We start from the raw sequence: 20096 nt of genomic DNA on the forward strand, positions 1-20096 counted from the left end.
AGTGTATATTAATTTTAACGGACTTTTAATTAATGGAAGCAATTTTTTCTCTCTAGCAAAATTTTTAATATTGCCCTAATAATCGATTGGTATTTTTTGTATTAGTTTATTAATTAATGGATACCAGAAGTTATGTCAGGTTCTGTAAATTTAAAAACATGTCAGCGGCAGTGAGCAGCGAGCGACAGATGTCTGACACTGACATATAAAGTTTGTGTGTGACTTGTATATTTTTCTGTTTTGTTTTAAATTTTACAAGATAGTGCATAGTAGGCCTACTAAAGTAAAGTTTAAGACTGCATATCCGTCACAAGAAATACAAGTATTAATCGGTAATTATAGCATTTTTATTTTATTTTCTAAATAGTAATCTGGGTTACAGCTTTGTTTCGTTTTATTAAAATTTTCTATTTATGGTAAACATGCACATATCTTGTTTCTTCCCTTGTTTAGAATTACAATAATCCTTGACAACGAAATAGTCCCTGTACTCAATAGCGTTTGTAATTCGCATTAGAATATTTACTAGATAATTCTGTTTTGTTTTTTAATTCCTTTGTTTTGATGAACATATGTAATAAAATTAACATTCTAACCGTTTCATTGGTTTCAAATAATTTAAACTTAATTTTCATAACTAACTCTATTCTTATCAATTCTTCACTTTCTCTTGTAATTACTGGTGAATTAAAATAAAGTTGAGAGAGATACTGAGTGTAGGTAAAAAAAAAAACAATTGTAAATTTAAGGTTACCATAAGTTATTCCTGTGAAATTATTAACATATTTTTTTATTAAATAATAATTATTTGCTGTATTTGTTGAATAAATATAAATTAACTGTAATTAAACATTTACATAAACAAAAACAGACATTTTATTACATAATCTTAACATTCTAATACACTTAATGCATACATTGTATCATGACTAATACATATTTTTGCATTGTCACTGTAGATTTTAAATGTAGTGCAGTGATAGTAGCTGATCGAAGGTAGATGGATAATAAATATTTATAACACAATTAAATTCTTTTATATCTTTTTCCTTATTTAGTGAAGAAACTTCACACTTCGCTTCATTTGCCTCAGTTGCTTTATTAATGCCAAACACTTCAATTTATCATTGCTATGCTACTCTACTGAATAGAACAAATATTAGAAACTCATTGGTGAATTACACTGATATTCACAGTTAATAAAATAATAATTAAGGACAATGAGAATGGTGCGTTATTGAGTCCAGTAAAACATAATTATAGCCATTTGTCCTAAGCCTGATCCTTATTTTTTCTAGAGCTTTTATCTCATTACATTTTGAATTACAAAATCAGGTAAAATAAAATATATTTCCATTATAATTTGGCTTACCATCCAACTGACTGGCCTGTTGGTCTAGTGGATAGTTACCCTGACAGCTATACTGGAGGTTGTGCGTTCCCACCCAGGACAAATGTTGTGTGATGAAATGAACATTCGTTCTATGTCAGGGTGTAGTTGATCTATATTAAGTATGTATTTAAAAATTTGTTAGTACATTTATCAGTTATTAAGTCCTCATAACTCAAGCTTGAGCTTTGAGACTAGATGGTGTCGTGCGAATTAAAAAATAATAAAACTTGTATGTTCACAGTTTTATCCGGGTTCTGCTGACATGTGTGAAATACTTCAATCAGTCAAGGACCAGTTGACAGATATTGAAAATGAACTCGAAACGAATACAGAAGCTTGCGACGTGGTTGATGGCAACAAACCTTCATTATTGGATATGCCAGTTGAGGTATGATATTTTTTCATTTAATTCAATAGCATTCGTTCATAAATATTTACTATTAAGTTTCATCTAAGGGGTAATAGAAAATACTTTGTTGCTTTCAGATAATATTAAAAATATGCTCATTTCTGGATGCACATTTTTTAAAGTACACTCTCAGTAAAGTATGCCAAAGATTCGACGACATCCTAGCTGATGATCATTTATGGAAGTACTGGGTACATAGTAAAATTAATGGTTGTTTCCCAACTTTACCGAATTTAAAAATATGGGAAGAAACACAAATGGACTGGGAGGTTGTCTGTGTGGAAATGGATGTGGAGATGAAGAAGTGGACCAATGTTAAGGAAGCAATGAGACATATTGTTGTTAAGGATGTGCATTTTGCCTCAGTGGATACTGTTCTTTTAATTAACGTAAGTACATTTAAAACCAATAATGCACAGAATCAAATTAGACTTGAATCAAGTTTTAGATCATTTTTTTCAAGACCTAATGCAATCTGCTTATATATGGTTTACATACATATTTCAGAATGGAGAATTGTGTGTATCGGGCGGTAGGGATCGCGGAATGGCGTTGTGGAATGTTCTGGACATAGCTCCACATAACGAGAGTGACAATATTACGACATTTACTGACGCCAAGCCGAAGCAGATTAAACACGACGCACATGCTGGTTGGGTGTGGGACTTAGCTGCTGACAGCATAGAGTCTGCGACTACGGTATATTCCGCTTCGTGGGATAACACCGTAAAAGCGTGGGATCTAGAAACTGGATTCGAATGTAAACAGGCCTTTCGGTCAGTTCCACAGAGAATCGTACTTTTTGACTCTTAGTAACTTGTTGCTTTTGGATAAATAGTCAGTTAATAAGTATTCTTATTTCAGATGTGGGATGTCGGCTTTATCGGTAGTCTCTGTTGGCAATGAGGTGATTGCTGGATTGTATTCTAAAAAGATATTATCTTTTGATATGCGCGCCGGATCTAATCCAAGTTATTCCTATAAACCACACAAAGGGCCTGTTTTAGCTCTTCAGACATTTAATAATATGGTCGCGTCATTAAGCGAGGATAAAACGATGGCTGTTTGGGACAGAGTAGCTGGGAAACTCTTACTGAGTGATGTAAAGATACCAACTGACAAAGCATATCCTGTGTGTATTAGTTGGAGTCCATCCGCTCTTTATGTTGGTGATTCTAAGGGATGCCTGCACCTTTTTAACCCTGAAGACCACACTTACGTAAGATCACATGAGATTTGGCCGGAACCGCCTATCACGAAGCCGTGTAGTAAGATAACGGGCTGTTACCAAAGTCAGGGCAACATGATTGTTTGTTCGGACAGAGGTGAAATAAAATTCATGTATAACTGCTATCCTCCGCAAGAATACACAAACGTGAAGAGCAGTACATTTGACGTCACTCAGGTAAATAATTGAAAATATCTTGCAATCTTTCTTCTTCTTTTATGTCTTGTAGCGTGAAGGTTGACCTTGTAAAAAGAGTCTAAAGTCTTCTGATCTTGTATTAAAGTATATTTATAATTCTATAATACATGCATGTATCACGCCATCATGAACTCTTCCTAAACGGCTGGACTGCACTAATGATTTTTATATGGGTTTTTGTGGAGGCGGAGGCGGAGGATGGTTCAGATTAGCCCGGTATAACAAAGTTCGCCGTATCAGTTTCTTACTTATAAAAACTGTACGCAAACCTATAAACTACTACATTAACAATGCTCTTATAAATTTTAACTCAAACTCGTTTTATTTTCAGCTTCGATACTTGAATGGCGTTTTAGTAGTTGGCACATGTGACTCAGCTTTGGAGTTTTGGGTGCCCAACGACAGATACAATCAATGAACCATTTGAGCAAAGATCATTGTCTTGAGGTTACTGCTTTGGCTAATGAAAAGTCTGACGGTAAAGAAATGAGATTGCCTTCTATTTTAATAACTTTGTTACCAGTCGTAACATTAGGTATTAACGAAAATGTGTTGTTATTAGGTACTTATACATAATACAATTCATGTTTAACCCATTGTAATGGGTAATACGGCTTTTACAGCTATAATTCACTCAGAAATCCTTACTGTGATATCATGTCTCATTACTTTCTAGCATTTAATAGCAAAAACACTTCATTATTTGTCAACTGTTAAATCTTTATTGTTTCAGTTTTTTTACAAAAGACCTACTATAGTGGTATTTGCCATTATGTTAAATACAAATACCTACTTAATATATTTCAGTATATGTTACAATGTATTTATTTAAACGAGATGGAAAACGAATCGTTAACCTGATTAACGATTCGTTTTCCAGGTATCTATTGCGCCAAAAAAAATACTGTCTTACCAGCCAGTAGCTAACTATTTTATCACTGGTAAGAACAAACCTGTACTAACATACACATCTCAATTTGAATAAATACTAATAACAGAACCAATAATTTACATGATTGACTTTAATATCATTATATTATCATTCCTAATGATGTTACCTCACCTTTCATGTACACGAATAACGTCTGTTAACCTTTAATTAGATTTTGCATTTGCCCAAAAGACTACCTAAACATTTGTTTTATATTAGTGTTAAAACTAACAATTTGTATTAAGAAAATTATAACAATTTTGCCAAAACGTCTTTGATAACATTTTAACCAAAAACAAAATGTTATAATTGCTATCAAATTGTAATAATATGGTTATGGTAATGTTGTGACTGTTATAAATTTTTATGATAAGCTATACGCTTAAAAACAAAGATCTCTCAAGGAATGAATTGACTGAATTCTCCGAATCTGCTTACATCAACCCAGCACCTAGTTTGACCAATTTTACCTGTTTAAAAGTCTAAGTCAATAAAACTTAATTAATCTACGGTCAAGTTTGTTAGCTTCCCCTATATACTTTGTTTTTTCGAAATTGCCTCTTTATGTTGTATGAAATATGTTCAAAGGAAAGAACATAAAGTGTAGCCATGCGCATATTAGTGGTTACACTGTGACATTAATGGAATCTTAAATCGACCGTAGTGTGATTGAATTTCATAATTGTTTTGTAGTACACACTGTACACAGTTCACTCGGCTGTTACTGGCTCAACACATAAATGAATACGGGCAGTTAATATTGATTTTGTGTTTGTGTTCAGTGAATATTGAAAAATACAATGCCATTGTTTTGGCTACCGGGAGTGATATAGTATAGATATAGTATTGCGACGCACGCTATTTCCCTGCGATCCCCAGACAAATTCAGATTGGAATATGCTATTCGCAACAGTGGGTTTCGATACCAAGACGTTTTTTTGACGTTTTCGCCTTGATGTGTTTTTTAACTGGCGCACACATTTTTTTCGAAATAGCGAATTCGAATTTTCATATCACTCCCTTGGCTACCTCGTATCTACGCTTATGAAAACATCAAAAACCGAGCTGTCTAACTGTTTCGTTTAATTTAGGCCAAAAAATTTGTACTCCACTGTGTGCGTGTGTTTTTTGTCACCATGTTTGTTGTATGTTTTTATTTTTATTAAAACGTTCATATAGACATGAAATTGAAGTTAATTACGATCTCCAATTTTTACTTCGCAGACCTTGCGTTTAGGCTGTTTGAGAACATTTTAGTAATTATACTTAGTGAGTATTTTTTGTTGAGGAACAAAAATAAATTCGTTTATTGCGCGCAAATAATACCAGAAATAAGAGGGTATTTTCAAAAAGGCTATGTATTAGTAACGGTAAAGATATATGATCAAAAGAAAGGTAAAAAATGCTCTCTATTTGGCAGATTTTATATTAAACTATGCAATATTATCTTATATTTGGTCATGTATTTTAATGTGTAAGTCCATAACAAATCATTATATCGTCCAACTGTTTATAGTACAATTATTAGAAAATTAGAATACATACAAAATTTTATTTACATTAATTTATTTTATTTAGCATAATAATTGAAAGATGTACCAAGACGAATGAGCCTGATAATAATTTTGTTACCAACGAGGTATTAAAATTAACAACAATTTAATAGAATTTAGGTATTTGTTCATTTTTCGATGATTCTTCGGAAAGTAACACAGCTAGACGTCATTATCCTTGCCACATCTTTAATGCTGCAGATTGCTTTATTTAATATTATTTTTATCCAAGTTCTTACAGTACTACGGCTATACATTATACAAGGTGACGTAAGGATTAAAACATTTTAGCACTACAGTTACTTTAAACAGTTGGTAAGGACAATGACGACCTCAACTTAATGTGTTACTTTTTCCTGATTCTACTCCTGAGAATCACCTTTTACGTTTTTACCGTTGAGATTGTCCGACAAACAAACGTTACGACAGCTAGACTATGAATTTTTAGACTGATGATGCAAATGAGATCTAAATTTTAATTAAGGTCAGTAATGCAGTAGGTAATTAAATTTTGTAATTTTTTCATCCTGTTGGTAATTATTACAAATAAACTGCTGAAGTAGTTAATGTATCTACTCAACATTGATTACCGTTACAATTTTCTACTAAACAACTAATTTAAATATTTTCGATGGTTCGTACAAGTTATCAGCGTGGTGCCGAACTTTGTGTGCATGCGACAAACCCGGTAATAAAAGCCATCATTAGTGTAATATGTACAATTGAACTGTTAAATAATGCATTAAACAACACTTGTACGAAATATTTTTATACTACGGAATGGTCATATTTATTTATCCATTCGACGTACACTGAAACTACTTTTTTTACTAATCAACTGTGCTTTAAAAAGCCCTTTTTATTTTATGTTACCGACTTTTTAAATCGACCTACTAATTGTAAATACGTAATAATAATATTATTAGCTACTATGTTATTTCTCGTCTTTTTAATTTGTACTAAAAATGTACCAACTGCTTACATCTAGAATGTTTAACTTCTTTGTAATAAAGATTCTAATAAATAAATAACTGCGTTTTTATACCTATCAACCTAAATGGATTGGGCAAGTATTAAATGATATCATCAGTAGACCAGGTGTGCTATCTAGTGTTTGCCTACGCAAGTTTAAATACCTACGGAGTCACCATGTTACCCAAATAGATATACTTTAAAATGTTATAGGATGCGAGAACAGAACGACATAATATTATACGTAAGTTATTTTTGACGCGGATATAAATTGTATATATTATACAAAGATATAAACGCGAAGGAAATCGGAATTTACACACTACGTTCTACCGCTGCACACAGCATAAAACATTTCTAATAGCGTATATAATCCGTTAGAAATAAAATTAAATGTCTATAGGTACTTTTAATATTTTCTGAAGACATTAAATTATAATCTCTCTCTCTTCTCTTTGATATTATCATAATGCAGTTTTCAAGCATATGAAATCAGCTTTACTCTTAAGTTATAATAACGGCACAAATTGCCAACATTTGGTGTTGAGATGAGTTATGGTTAAATCTAAGGTCTCTTCATAGTCGTGAAATCATCTTTCGCTAATTTTTGAACTTCCGTAAAAAATCGACATTCCACTGTAAAATGCGTTCGGATACGCAGCGTTAGAACTGATGTAGATTTACCGTTTTCTAAAAGTAATAAACTAATTAAGAAATGACGTGACGTTGGCAACATTGCCGTCATGGCTGAACGAAACTGTTGACTATCTGTCAATTTTGTGAAATCTTTTATTTTCGCCATGATCAGGAGTAGGAATTTGTGAGTTGTGATTTTGTTATGGATAGTGTTTAATAATTTTCTCATGAGTATTAGTAACAGTTCATCATGAACGGGTTAAGTTTCAGTGAACTCTGTTGCCTGTTTTGTTGTCCACCATGCCCGGGGAAAATCGCGGCTAAGCTTGCGTTTCTGCCTCCAGAACCTACGTATGCATTCACACCTGATGAAACAGGATCAAAATTTTCATTGACACTGACTGAAAGAGCAGAATGGCAATATTCAGAAAGGGAAAAAGAGAATATTGAAGGCTTCTACTCAAGAACCACAAGAGGCAATAGAATAGCTTGCCTCTTTGTTCGGTGTAGTCCCAATGCCCGTTTTACTATATTATTTTCACATGGAAATGCCGTAGATCTCGGTCAGATGAGCAGTTTTTACTTAGGATTAGGAACTAGAATAAACTGTAACATATTCAGCTATGACTATTCTGGCTATGGTGTGAGTGGTGGAAAACCATCAGAGAAAAATTTGTATGCGGATATTGATGCAGCATGGCAGGCACTACGAACTCGGTATGGAATCAGCCCAGAAAATATAATATTGTATGGACAAAGCATTGGAACTGTACCAACAGTAGATCTGGCTGCTCGCTATGAGGTGGGGGCTGTTGTGCTCCACTCACCACTTATGTCTGGTATGCGAGTCGCCTTCCCCAACACTAAGAGAACATGGTTCTTTGATGCCTTTCCAAGGTAAGTGATGATTAACTAACCATTCCATCAGTAAATATAAATTGTTATGGTGACTCATCAATAAGTTTATGTGCATCAACTATAGTGTTGATAGGCATGTCAACTTGACTCATTTGCTACATTAATTATCTGAAACATGAAATAAATATTTTAGTTGCTTCACTTATGTAAGTTGTAACTTGTTCATACATTGCATGGTTTAGTAACTAACTAGAACTTAGACATCTATCAAATATTAACTATTGTTCATTTTCTTGTTCATATTTACCTGTTTGTCTGAAATGTGCTAACTTAGTAACATATTAAATTCTGTCAGTATTTTGACCTTGTAGTGACTCATTAATCAATATTGTAATTAGGTATTCTTTTGACTCTTTAATATCACTGTTGTTATTGCTTTTATTTGAATCTACAATGTATGTAGGTAGATATAACATTTTAAATATACAATTGTACCTTTTATTTGTAGGTACTTATACTTTTTATAACACAATTTATTTGTCAACATTTAAACTCCATGTATTTTATTCAACCTAATTACAAAAGCCTTTTTTCTGAAATCAAAAATGTAAACACCTGCAAACAAATATTTATCAGTGTTGGTCATGATTTAGCAGATAACACACAATAATTTACCTACTAAGTTCTTATCTATAAAATAAGAGAGATAACACCATTAGCACAGCTATTAGGGTATTTTGCTTTGTTATGTTGCATGTTTTCTCCCAGACTATTGTGACATATTATGCTATCAACAACACATTTATCTGTTGTTGATATGTCACAAGAAAACATATGGATATAAAAACAAAGGTGAAGCATTGGATTGTAAGATAACTGGATTGCTTAAGTAACAAGTTGATTGTACTTAACTACCTATTAGTTTACAACTGCTGTTATGTATTGTGCATTTGTAAGTAAATAAAAGGTGAGTATGCAAATACATAACAAACAATATCTTCATAAACAGTAATGATATTGTTATGACGAAAGTAAACTTAAATGTGTAAGGCTAGATTTGCATACTACATAATTATAAGACACTGCAATTGGTACAATGTGCATTCCAAACATTTGACCTTTTACAAAAAAAAAAATACTGCTATATGAAAAAGTTAACCATACCTACCTATACTATTACAATAATATGTTTTGTCAGTCTTATCAAACTACATTTACCACAACCATGAAGTTGTTTATGACATAATGCGTCTCAGCCTATAAGTAACCAAAAGTCCTTGGTGAACTATAAAATATAAAGGTCACTGTTTATGTTACTTCCATACATAAACTCTACATTGTCAAGAATGTAATTTATAGCATGTGAGAACTCAATATGTCTTTCTTAAAGTTATTAATTTATCAATTATCCAATTAGAATTAGGTAATCAATACTGCACCTCATTATTTAGCATAGCTGATCTTGCTAGTTGCAGAACACAGTTCATAAATGCATTATTTCAATCAAACTAAAAAGGTTGTGTAAAATGATTACTAAACCCTCGGAATGCTAGTCACACAGTATAAGTTTACTGAGATCTTTAATTAATGTGAAAAGAACTTAAAAAATATTAAATTTGTTTGGCTACATGTATATATTTGTATTACAAATAAAATACTATATTCTAAGAAAGATAATTTTAATTCAACTGTAAATAAATCAAGAGCACAAATCAATTTGTAGATTCCTAGTAAAATTTCCTTTCACTGTTTAGCAAACATGTACAGCCCTCAATGACCATTAACCATTGAATTACTTGATTCTTTTGCTATGTAACAATGACATAGCTGTTACATCAACTTGCTGTGTGCATGTCAATAAATACTTAACAACTACTAAATGAGTTCTACCTGACGGTAATGTTTTTCATAGCAAGGTAAAGGATATCATTTTCTAAACTTTTCATGTAGTAATCACACCTTGTAGAGAAGCATGCTTTGTGTCATACTTTAACTCCCATGTCTGTTTATTGTTGTTAACAAACCTATGGCAATAGTTATATCAATTTTATGTACCGCTATAAAACCATTCAAAACATCTGGTATTGGGACAAATTTGCTATATCTAGGGTTGCTCACTGCTGTCTCTGGGGTCAAAAGTACTGCATCAGTTCAGGTTCTTATTATGTCTTTGTTACAGTATCGACAAAATTCCTAAGGTGACCTCTCCAGTTCTTGTTATTCATGGAACTGAAGATGAGGTAATAGATTTCTCGCATGGACTAGCTATTTATGAACGCTGTCCTCGTGCTGTCGAACCATTATGGGTTGAGGTATGTAAATTATTATTTAGAAATAATAAAAATTTGTATGTTCTTCAGAAAATAAATATTGAAATACAACTTCAATTACAGGGAGCAGGACATAATGATGTTGAACTCTTCAACCAATATTTAGAGAGGCTGAAGCGCTTCGTTTCAGTAGAATTGCTCAACTGACAAAGACTGCCGGCCACAGGCCAGACAACTCAAGGTAAGTTTAAATTAAAATAATAATTAGGTATTTTATCAATATCAATTTAATAAATTCTATTTTTTGTACAGGTGACGACCAAAATCCCGCATCAACACTGAGCTCCGGCACCTCTAGTTCAGCTACAGAGAGACTCCTCTAGCTAGCGGGGGCCGGGCCTAGCCGGGCCGGCCCCAACAAAAACTCAGCGAACGCTAGTGACTCCGTGAGTCCACAAAATTATAAAGAAACTATTAAAACAGACAATAACGAAATTAGCTCTGCCGACCAAAAACCCTCCGTCGCGCATAACATCAGTATAAACGTGACTGATACAGACTCGCCGACATGTGTGCGAAGGCGGATACACCTGCGATCTCTTAGTGACGTAACTCCGGCTAGTCGCACACACACTCCGCGTGCTCGGTCGCACTCAGAGCGGCCGCGCGCTTCGCCCGCGCCCTCGCCGTCGCACGCGGCGCCGCTCTCGCCGCCCTCGCCCCCGGTGTCCTTGGCCGCGCCCTCCGCGCCCGCCGTACTGCTGCCGCGCATTGTGCGGAGCGAGCGCTCATCTCCTGATGCTTCGTCTTTAGCTCTTAATGAAACCTCAGAATCCCGTTTACGGAATCGCGATCGCTCTGGTAGTGATGCTGTTTCAGTCTTGGGCAATCCGTGGCGAAAAATGAGCGAAGTCGACTTAAACGCCGCCGGAAGCCGTAACCGTACCTCCGGCCGCGGTGGACTCGACCCTTGGGTGAGAAACCCTACTCAACGAACCGATAAATCCTGTGATCGACCGGTGTCTCGAGAAGACGTGGGTCGTGCGGCTTCAGACACTGAACAGAAACGCGAGGTCCCGCCCAAGTTCAAGCGGGGAAAACTAGAGCGTAAGTCACCGGTGGTGTGCGAAACATGCGGTAACGAAAGTTGTGAGTGTTGGAGGACCGGCTGGGCCCGGCAGGCGCGCGCGGCCCGCTCGCTGGGCGCGCAATGCACGTGCGAGGCGCGCTCGCCGCGGCTGTCACCGGCTCGGCTTCGCCCGCGTGCACCCCCTCGTGCCCTTTCCGATGATGAGGATCGCCCGCGACGCCTCTACAAGTCGGCCTCGCAGAAAATAATATGCTCGTCTATCGATGGTGACAGAGTTAAGAAGCTCGCCGATCCTCTTTTGGAGACCACCTGTTGAGCAAGCCGAAGGCGGTAGAGCCACTTGAGGGACCCCGCTGAGCGCCATCGAGCGTCTGGCGGTAGAGAGGTATAGTTGTGCGGTGTGTTGTCCTTTTTGATGTATGAGTATTATTAGTGCGAATTTTGTATCCCTTTAGTAATTAAGATTTCAAAATTTATTAATGTACTGTAATATTTGATAAATATAAAAAGTATGCTCGTGTTATGATAATGATAAATATGAATGTTTTAATATTGTATAATTATCTTTTACTTCGGGAGGTTGTGCGTAATTAGAAAATCTGCATTATTTGAAGGTATGTTAAAAAAAACGTTTCTTTTGTAGTTCTATTCTGGGACCGTACAGTAGCATTCGGAAAGTTAATTGACGTAGTTCCTTCAACAATATTTTTTTCACCAAAAACTAAACGCACAATACAATAGTAGCCTTGTAGTCTCATATATTATTCCGTTGTGCATAATGTTCACGTATCCGCGCATCTTCCATTAACTGTAAATATTTCCAGATATAAAGTAAACGTATTTATAGTTGTTATATCACTATCTGATTGTAACTCAGATGTTATAATATCGAAACGTTAAATCAATAATTTAATAGGCATTGATCAGTTTCCATCTATACATTCCACAAGAAAACAATAATATAACAGCATAAAAATTTCTGATTACGAAAATTTTGAAAACCTGCCTGTAGTGTGGTTATTTTATAGCGTTTTTCCTCTATTAAATGCTGTTAGTTTCGATCTGAAAACACCTGCATCATTTAATACAGATTTATTAAATTACTATTGCATAAAAAATGTTATCTGTTTTCGAACATGATTTAAAATGTCTTATTCATTTATATAGAATGTAGGTATTACGAGGTTACTGCATTCATTTTTTTTTATGGACTGCAATGAATTTAATGCATCTGATGAACTTGATTTTGCCAAATAAAAAGTAACTGTCATTTGACGTCCATACGCAAGTAATCATTTGATATGAGTTGATAGCCTCTACAGCACCTTATTGGTATCTCAAATGATTCCAATAAACTGACGTCAATGCATCAATCTATAGACGTACGACTGTATCGTAGTTCATGCTATGTTAAATATAAGTATATCGAATCGCAGTAACGGCGTAAAATCGATCAGTACTAGGCTAAAAGTAGGTGTGAATAAGCATGTTATAAATATATATGTATACGCGATTTATGTGACCAGAATATGGAATAATATTAACTTTCATGCCATAGGGTCCTGTAAATTAGTGAACCCAGAAACTTGTCAGCCCAACTTTCCTATTTTGTAATAATGTTGAATATGGGAACTTTCTTATGAATAGCAGTAGCCGTTAAAATTCAATTTAAAAAAGCCGTCTGATAACTAGAATAAAGGGGAAGTAATCTCAAATTAAGCCATCAACCTGCTTGTAACCCGAACTGCCTATATCCAGTTATATTTTTAGGTATGTTATGATCACAATAAATACATAATAGGTACTTATAATAAGCAAGTTATGTGGACGTGTCTACACGCACGGTACGAACATATTGCAGTCTTTCTTTTTATGTAATCATATCGATAGTTTATCACATAATTAATTAAAATTGTATGTTTACTTAAATTAATTTGTATTCTTTTATTTCTGTAAATCTAAAATGTTTGAGAAAGTACTTAAAATTTCAAACCTGTATTGGAATTACCTAAGTATTTGATCTCCGTCGTATCTAAGTACCTACTGGTGCATATAATAATGAAATGTTTAATTTACGTAAATCTTTAGTTTATTGTGTTGATCTTTCCAGTCGTTTTTAAAGCTCCAGTTAGCGTCTAATCTATCAATTTTCCTGCAAGTAACAGGAGTACCAATGAATATCCCTTACAGTAAATAACACGAATTGTTTTCGAAATAGGTAAAAGCTAGCAATTCAACGATTCTATCACATGTCGATAGTCTTCAAACATGAAACATTCACCTTTACTTAAAATAGTTATAATTGTCAATCTGTTTACATTCACAACGAAAAAGTAGGCACGCTTTTATTTTTACCGTTAGCCTCGCCCCTAGCCTAATAAGAGCAATAATAAATCAAACGTAAACGCACTATAATTTAATCAAACGAATTATTAGAATTCTTCCTTATTCACACGCTGTAATGTCTTGCTACTTGCTTTTTGAAATGGGCCCCATGATTTTATCGGCACTTATGTTTTAAGTGCCAACATGACATTGCAATCAGATTATGAAATTTCACACCTTGGTTATTTTAGTGACCCCGAGTGAATTGTCTCTAAGCTACTTCCTTTTTACAACCAGTGGAATTCCGTCTTACATTTCCCATGGAAAATATTAATTGAATATTTTAAAGTGATGAAACTGGCGCAGGTTCCATCAATAATAAAAATAAGGACCGAGACCACGAAATTAATGTTGTCAATTTCTTAAGTTAGCTCGTGAACTCGGAGCAACATATTTTCAACCACATTTCTTTCAAAATTATTTATCGAAAATCTAAGAAAGTAAGTGGTTAGGCCCTATGAGTACCTAGATTTAAATTGTCTAAATAATTGAGAGCCCGCTTTACATGATGTCTTGTGAATAATCTATGAAGAATACACGTGGATAGCATTCTCAAACTATTTGTTAAACTAGCTGTTGTTCGCGACTTCGTTCCCGTGGGTAGAAGAAGATATAAGTTATGATTTATACCCATCCTGTTTTTTTCACATTTTTCATTGTATCTTCGCTCCTATTAGTCGCAGCGTGATGGTTTATAGCCTAAAGCCTTCCTCAATTAATGGTCTATTCAACACAAAAAGAATTTTTCAATTTGGACCAGTAGTTCCTGAGATTAGCGCGTTCAAACAAACAAACAAACAAACTCTTCAGCTTTATATATTAGTATATATAGACTAGCTGTTGTTCGCGACTTCGTTCCCGTGGGTAGAAGAAGATATAAGTTATGATTTATACCCATCCTGTTTTTTTCACATTTTTCATTGTATCTTCGCTCCTATTAGTCGCAGCGTGATGGTTTATAGCCTAAAGCCTTCCTCAATTAATGGTCTATTCAACACAAAAAGAATTTTTCAATTTGGACCAGTAGTTCCTGAGATTAGCGCGTTCAAACAAACAAACAAACAAACTCTTCAGCTTTATATATTAGTATAGATTAATGTCTATCAATAAATATTAATTTTTAAGTCTTCGTTCTAGGTATGCACATTGTACAAGGTAAATCAATGTAAGCTGGGTAATTTATAAAAAATACCGGTAACTTTTAACCAATTGTACGTCATAGGTAATGGAAACGGGATCAAATATGATATAATAGGAAAGGTTTGAAATCATACGAGTCTTATTCTTTCGTATGTTAATATGAAACTCATCTCATTCGTAATTAGTGAATTGCGTAGGTGATCCAAAGCTATTATATTAATATACACACCTACCGAAGACTTAAGATTGTTTGTGTTTAAGTGCCATTACCTACTTATAGCTAAAGAATCATTACAATGTCTAGCCAGTGCTCACCCTTGGACAGAGATAGATCGGCAATTATTTAGGTTTTATGAACATTTTCTACGATGTACATGATTTTCTATCCTCCTAATTATTTTTGTTATACTTATAGGAATAAAAAAGCTTTTAAAATAAATAATTACAGGTCTACCTCGTTCTTGTGTGAGTAATAATTCACTTGTTATGTGCTCATCCAAACAATTAAAAGTATGTACTTATTTTAATAATGTAACTACCTACATAGAACGGATTTTTTATTTAGTCTCGACAGCTATTTTATAATTATATATAATATATTATGTAAATGTTATCTCTAAATTGTAAAATATGAGGTATATTACTTTTTAATAAACTAATTAAATTGCACATATCTGAAATTTTGGCCTATTATTAATGAAGATTTAATGGAAATCAAAATTTATTTTTATGTGGTAAGCGACTAAATTTAAAGGTGAGGTGCTTTTAGAAACACTTTGATTTTCCTATAATTAGGTCCACGATAATAGGTACAATAGTTAACAGTAACACTGCAGTCTACGGGAGCGCTCCCGTAGACTGCAGTGTTACTGTTAACAGAACTGTTGTTAGAACATACGGGTTAAAAAACATTTCCATCATAAGTAAGTTACAAAATTTATTGACTAGCACTTGGTTTTCACAATTCATTTTATGATACATAGGTAATTTAGTGCCTATAATATAGTAAATAGACTTACATATTACGTATAAAAATGGAATAGCTACACTTATCATAATCCCTTTTAGTAAATTGACACAGCCCAAAAAAAAAATAAGAAATGCAGATTTAAGGTAAAATATGCAGATTGACATGTTGGCAACTTAAAAGACGAATAAAAACATATTTATATAAAACAACAACAACCATTAACCCACAGTTCTGCAACAAAGAGAGTCAACATTTACAATGATAATGAAAGATAAATTTTGGGTAAATATTTTCAGATCGTTGCGGTGTTTTACTTAATTTTAAGTACTAAAGCAAAAAATATCAACCGAAAAGAGAAACCCTCCTTCTGAAGTAGGTAGGTAGTTCATGAATTTATTGAATAAACAAATTTATAGAAATGTGGGGTGTAGTCTGTGGACCGCAAAACAACCGTGTGGAAAAATCCGCACGATACCCAGTGATGATCATAACTTGTACCTAAATATACCTATAAGATATAATCAGGAATGTTTATTCCGAAGTAGATATCATCAGCTAGTCAGCGAGAGTTATCTTTTGTTGAGTGGCATCATTGTAAAATGCATCTAACTTTATGTCAAAAGACCTAAACAATCAAAACGTGTTTAGCAATCGGATTAATTAAATGTTATTAATATAATATCTAAACCTTATCAAAATCGTTTGCGCTTGCTATTATCGGAGGTTATTAGTAATAACCTATGGATAGATTAGAATTATCAATAATTATAACACAGCTACCACTAGCGACTAGGCCGCTCGAGCTCTAGTTTTAATTAAGTAAAATACTTTCCAATTTAGGCCTCTCACCTTTGAAGTCGTTTAACAAATGGTTGAATAAATTAAAAGGGTTTATGAATAAGAGAGGCAAGCTATGCTAGACTGTAGGAATGTAGGTATTCCTCCCTATCTTCAGGGCAGGGCAATTCTGCTATTTACAATGGCCGAGGGATGAATGAAAATTGGCTAAAAATGATTTTTTTTATTCTATTAAGCATTTATCCTAAACAATAATTAGAAATTCAGTATGGCACGGCACACTTAAGGTTAATATAATGAATTTTAAAATTTAATCCAATTGCCATTGTAAATATCCAAAACGGCGCCCTGGTCGTTATAGTTCACTTTTACTGACTTTTAGAGATACAGACATCCGCCTCCCCAACGTTTTCCCAGAGACAGTTAACTTTTTTTTTCACTAGACAAAAATTTGCTTAGTTAAAATTTACATTGTGTAGGTATTTAAACCACCAGACAAATCCTGGTAAATGCAATCAAACAGCAAATCTAAAAAAAAAAACTCTGTTTTCTCTATCGGCCCAAATGGCCCAGATCTTTCTATTGTCATAATCGATTTATTGATTTTAATTAGCTGTTTTTGCCTCTTTTCTTACTTTCACTTAAAAATCCTTAAACTACAAATAACATTTTCATTTCTACGTAGTAACCAGTAACAACCTATCTTTCAGAAAGTAGCTATTATCAGTTAAGCTGGTTATAATAAAAATATTTTAAATGCTGAATAGAATTACTATCAGAAAATCAGTTTTATATGAAGACCCTTGGAGTCCTTTCTTTCAAACAAAATATATCTTACCAAAACAAAATAGGTTTTAAATAGCTTAAAATAATGATATCACATGGGTTAAATATGTTCCAACAAATGGTTATACTTATAGTTGATCTTTAGACCTTAAACAAATTTTAAGTAAGTTACCCTTTCTACAGTATTTTATTTCATAAGGACGCAATATTATGTTTGCTGCAGGACCATAGGTTATATATAAACAACACAATATCACCAAAAATAAAAAATTAACTATTCCCTTACATCTATTACTGTCTGCTAGGTATGAGTTGCTCAAATTAATTAAGTGTGTCCTAACATCCACCAGCCGACTATGGAAACATACTAAGTACATTCTAATATGAGGTCAATAGATGAGATAAAATATGTTATTAAAATATTTCACAGTTGTAATTATTATTTTGGGTACCCTCTAAAAATTATTATTCCTGATCACATGATTGTGGGGCTAATGGATTTATAAACTGTGCCACCATATCAGCTACTGGTTCTGATGATTTCAAAACAAATGCATGATCAATATCCACCATTGTCATTTTGAGATCTGGTTCAAACTGTTTCAGGTCCTCCATGTAAGACACTGGGGCCCAGTTATCTTTATTACTGTATATTACATTTGTCTTATGTTTAATTTTGTCTAACACCTCAACATTCAAATTTTTTACATTATTCATTTCATCATAAGCCAAATGTAACATTTTCTCTCCAACTTCTACATTTAAAAGCTTGTTTACACCAATAAAATTATACATTGGGTATGAATTAAATTTTAAATAAAGTCTAACTAAAAAGAATACTACTGGATCTGGTAACAAATAAGCCAAAAGAAATAAAAATAATACTAAGCTGTGGATAACTTTCACAAAGTGGGTTATAAATTTTCCATTTCTAGTTTCTCCCAATTTTTGCAGAGTTGGAAATAATAGATTGACAGAAGCAACTCTGTTGAGTATACTTTCATGATCACGCAGAATTTCTAATATAAACCATGCTCCAATGGAATGTCCAATGAAATGTAACCTGCTTCGATTGTCGATGCATTTATTGAGAAAGTCCAGCTTATGTTTGATTTGACCTTCGAGATCAAAAAGGTGCTCCTGGCTTTTTAGGACATTAGACTGTTCATGTGGAACTACTTCATGACCAGCATGACCTACAAATAAACAAATGAAAATTAAATTTTCTTATAAAAACTTTTCACTTAGAATTGAACTAGAAAGCCCATGTTGGGCAAACCTATGCAATTCAAGTTAATGTGTATTTTACAAATTTAAGTCATATGTCTAAAAGATTGTCTTAATCTACAGTCTATAAAAAAAATGAGATGAATTCAGAAATTTTATTTTTGCATACTATTATGAGATTATTTATTATAATAATATCAAATACAGAAAGGGAAGGGCAAAACAAAAATAACTTACCTATTACACACAAAGGTAAATTGGTAAAGCGGTGTAATTTAACAGCAAATTCTCTGTAGAAATCGGATATTCCTGGATTCCCAGGAATACAGATGATCACATCCTTCCCATTACAGTCAAATGGACTTCCACATGATAGAATATGTGTTTGGATGTTATTTAGCATTAATAAGCAATGATGCACTTGTAGTGGCTTTTCATTTGTTGTCATTTTGACAAAGTAAGTAAATACTTGTCTCTAATTTGTATCCACTGCTTCGATATGCAAAAGCTATTCGTTAGTGAATTTATTTTATCTTTTCTGTTATCACTCCAAGGTTCACGCTTAAAGTATATCTTCGATCATATAATAGTTTATGTATTTAAATCTTTTAAAATCGTTCGTAAACATCGAATGCCAAATCGGTTTGCAGTTTCATGTTCTCAACGAATATGTCAACTAATAATTCTGATGCAACCGCTGTTATTTATTCTGAGTTTAATATTATAATATAATATTATAAGGCAAATTAATCAATAAACCGAAATTCGTAAATAATATCACTGACACATTCTTTGACATTGACAAAGATGATCATCGATCAATTTCAATGACAAGCATGAACACAGAGTGTCAGAGTACACAGACTAGAGAGGGACCGAAGAACTGTAGACCGAATCGATACTTTGATAGAGAGGATGCGACTTGCTCTTTATCTTGATATCGATTTTGTAAATGTTTCGCTCTATCAGCTAGATCCAATTTCTAATATATATTTTTTACATTTTAAACAAAACATAGAAAGAACTGCACCCACAAGAGGCAAACATTAAAACTATTTACAACAATATTCCTTTATTCTACCTTGCATGAGTATGTGCACGATCAAAAAGTTGTTTACATGTATACATAATAATTATAATACACTTTTAGAGGACAGCGCATTTTAATTTAAAATCAAATATTTGTCGTCGTAATTTTTTCTAATTATTGGGGTTAAGTTAACAACATCATAATAAATTAACTGGTTTAGCT

The 20096-nt window shown here is 33.5% G+C and overlaps 3 protein-coding genes across 4 annotated transcripts; 2 read left to right on the forward strand and 1 right to left on the reverse strand.

Moving 5' to 3' along the window:
- Positions 1-154: 154 nt before the first annotated feature.
- Positions 155-4926, forward strand: LOC113502021 (F-box/WD repeat-containing protein 9-like). 2 transcript variants are annotated; one of them, XM_026883381.1, is made up of 6 exons: positions 155-332; positions 1635-1781; positions 1859-2191; positions 2310-2578; positions 2667-3207; positions 3560-4926. In XM_026883381.1, the coding sequence occupies exons 2-6, from the start codon at positions 1656-1658 to the stop codon at positions 3644-3646; spliced, it is 1356 nt and encodes a 451-aa protein (XP_026739182.1). In that variant the 5' UTR covers positions 155-332; positions 1635-1655; the 3' UTR covers positions 3647-4926. The 2 variants fall into 2 exon arrangements, with proteins under 2 accessions (XP_026739182.1, XP_026739183.1); XM_026883382.1 differs by having other exon boundaries at positions 158-332; positions 1880-2191.
- Positions 4927-7403: 2477 nt separating this feature from the next.
- On the forward strand, positions 7404-13471 carry LOC113501872 (alpha/beta hydrolase domain-containing protein 17B). Its single transcript, XM_026883171.1, has 5 exons — positions 7404-7504; positions 7585-8217; positions 10358-10490; positions 10572-10689; positions 10761-13471. Exons 1-4 carry the CDS (start codon positions 7485-7487, stop codon positions 10653-10655), a joined length of 870 nt encoding a protein of 289 aa, XP_026738972.1. The 5' UTR covers positions 7404-7484; the 3' UTR covers positions 10656-10689; positions 10761-13471.
- A 2509-nt stretch (positions 13472-15980) lies between these two features.
- LOC113501875 (lipid droplet-associated hydrolase) lies at positions 15981-19700 on the reverse strand. Its single transcript, XM_026883173.1, has 2 exons — positions 19082-19700; positions 15981-18813 (listed from the first exon to the last, which is right to left on the reverse strand). Exons 1-2 carry the CDS (start codon positions 19290-19292, stop codon positions 18083-18085), a joined length of 942 nt encoding a protein of 313 aa, XP_026738974.1. The 5' UTR covers positions 19293-19700; the 3' UTR covers positions 15981-18082.
- Between the last annotated feature and the right edge of the window lie 396 nt (positions 19701-20096).

Source organism: Trichoplusia ni, chromosome 16 (genome assembly GCF_003590095.1).
Source record: "Trichoplusia ni isolate ovarian cell line Hi5 chromosome 16, tn1, whole genome shotgun sequence".
NCBI classification, from domain to species: domain Eukaryota; kingdom Metazoa; phylum Arthropoda; class Insecta; order Lepidoptera; family Noctuidae; genus Trichoplusia; species Trichoplusia ni.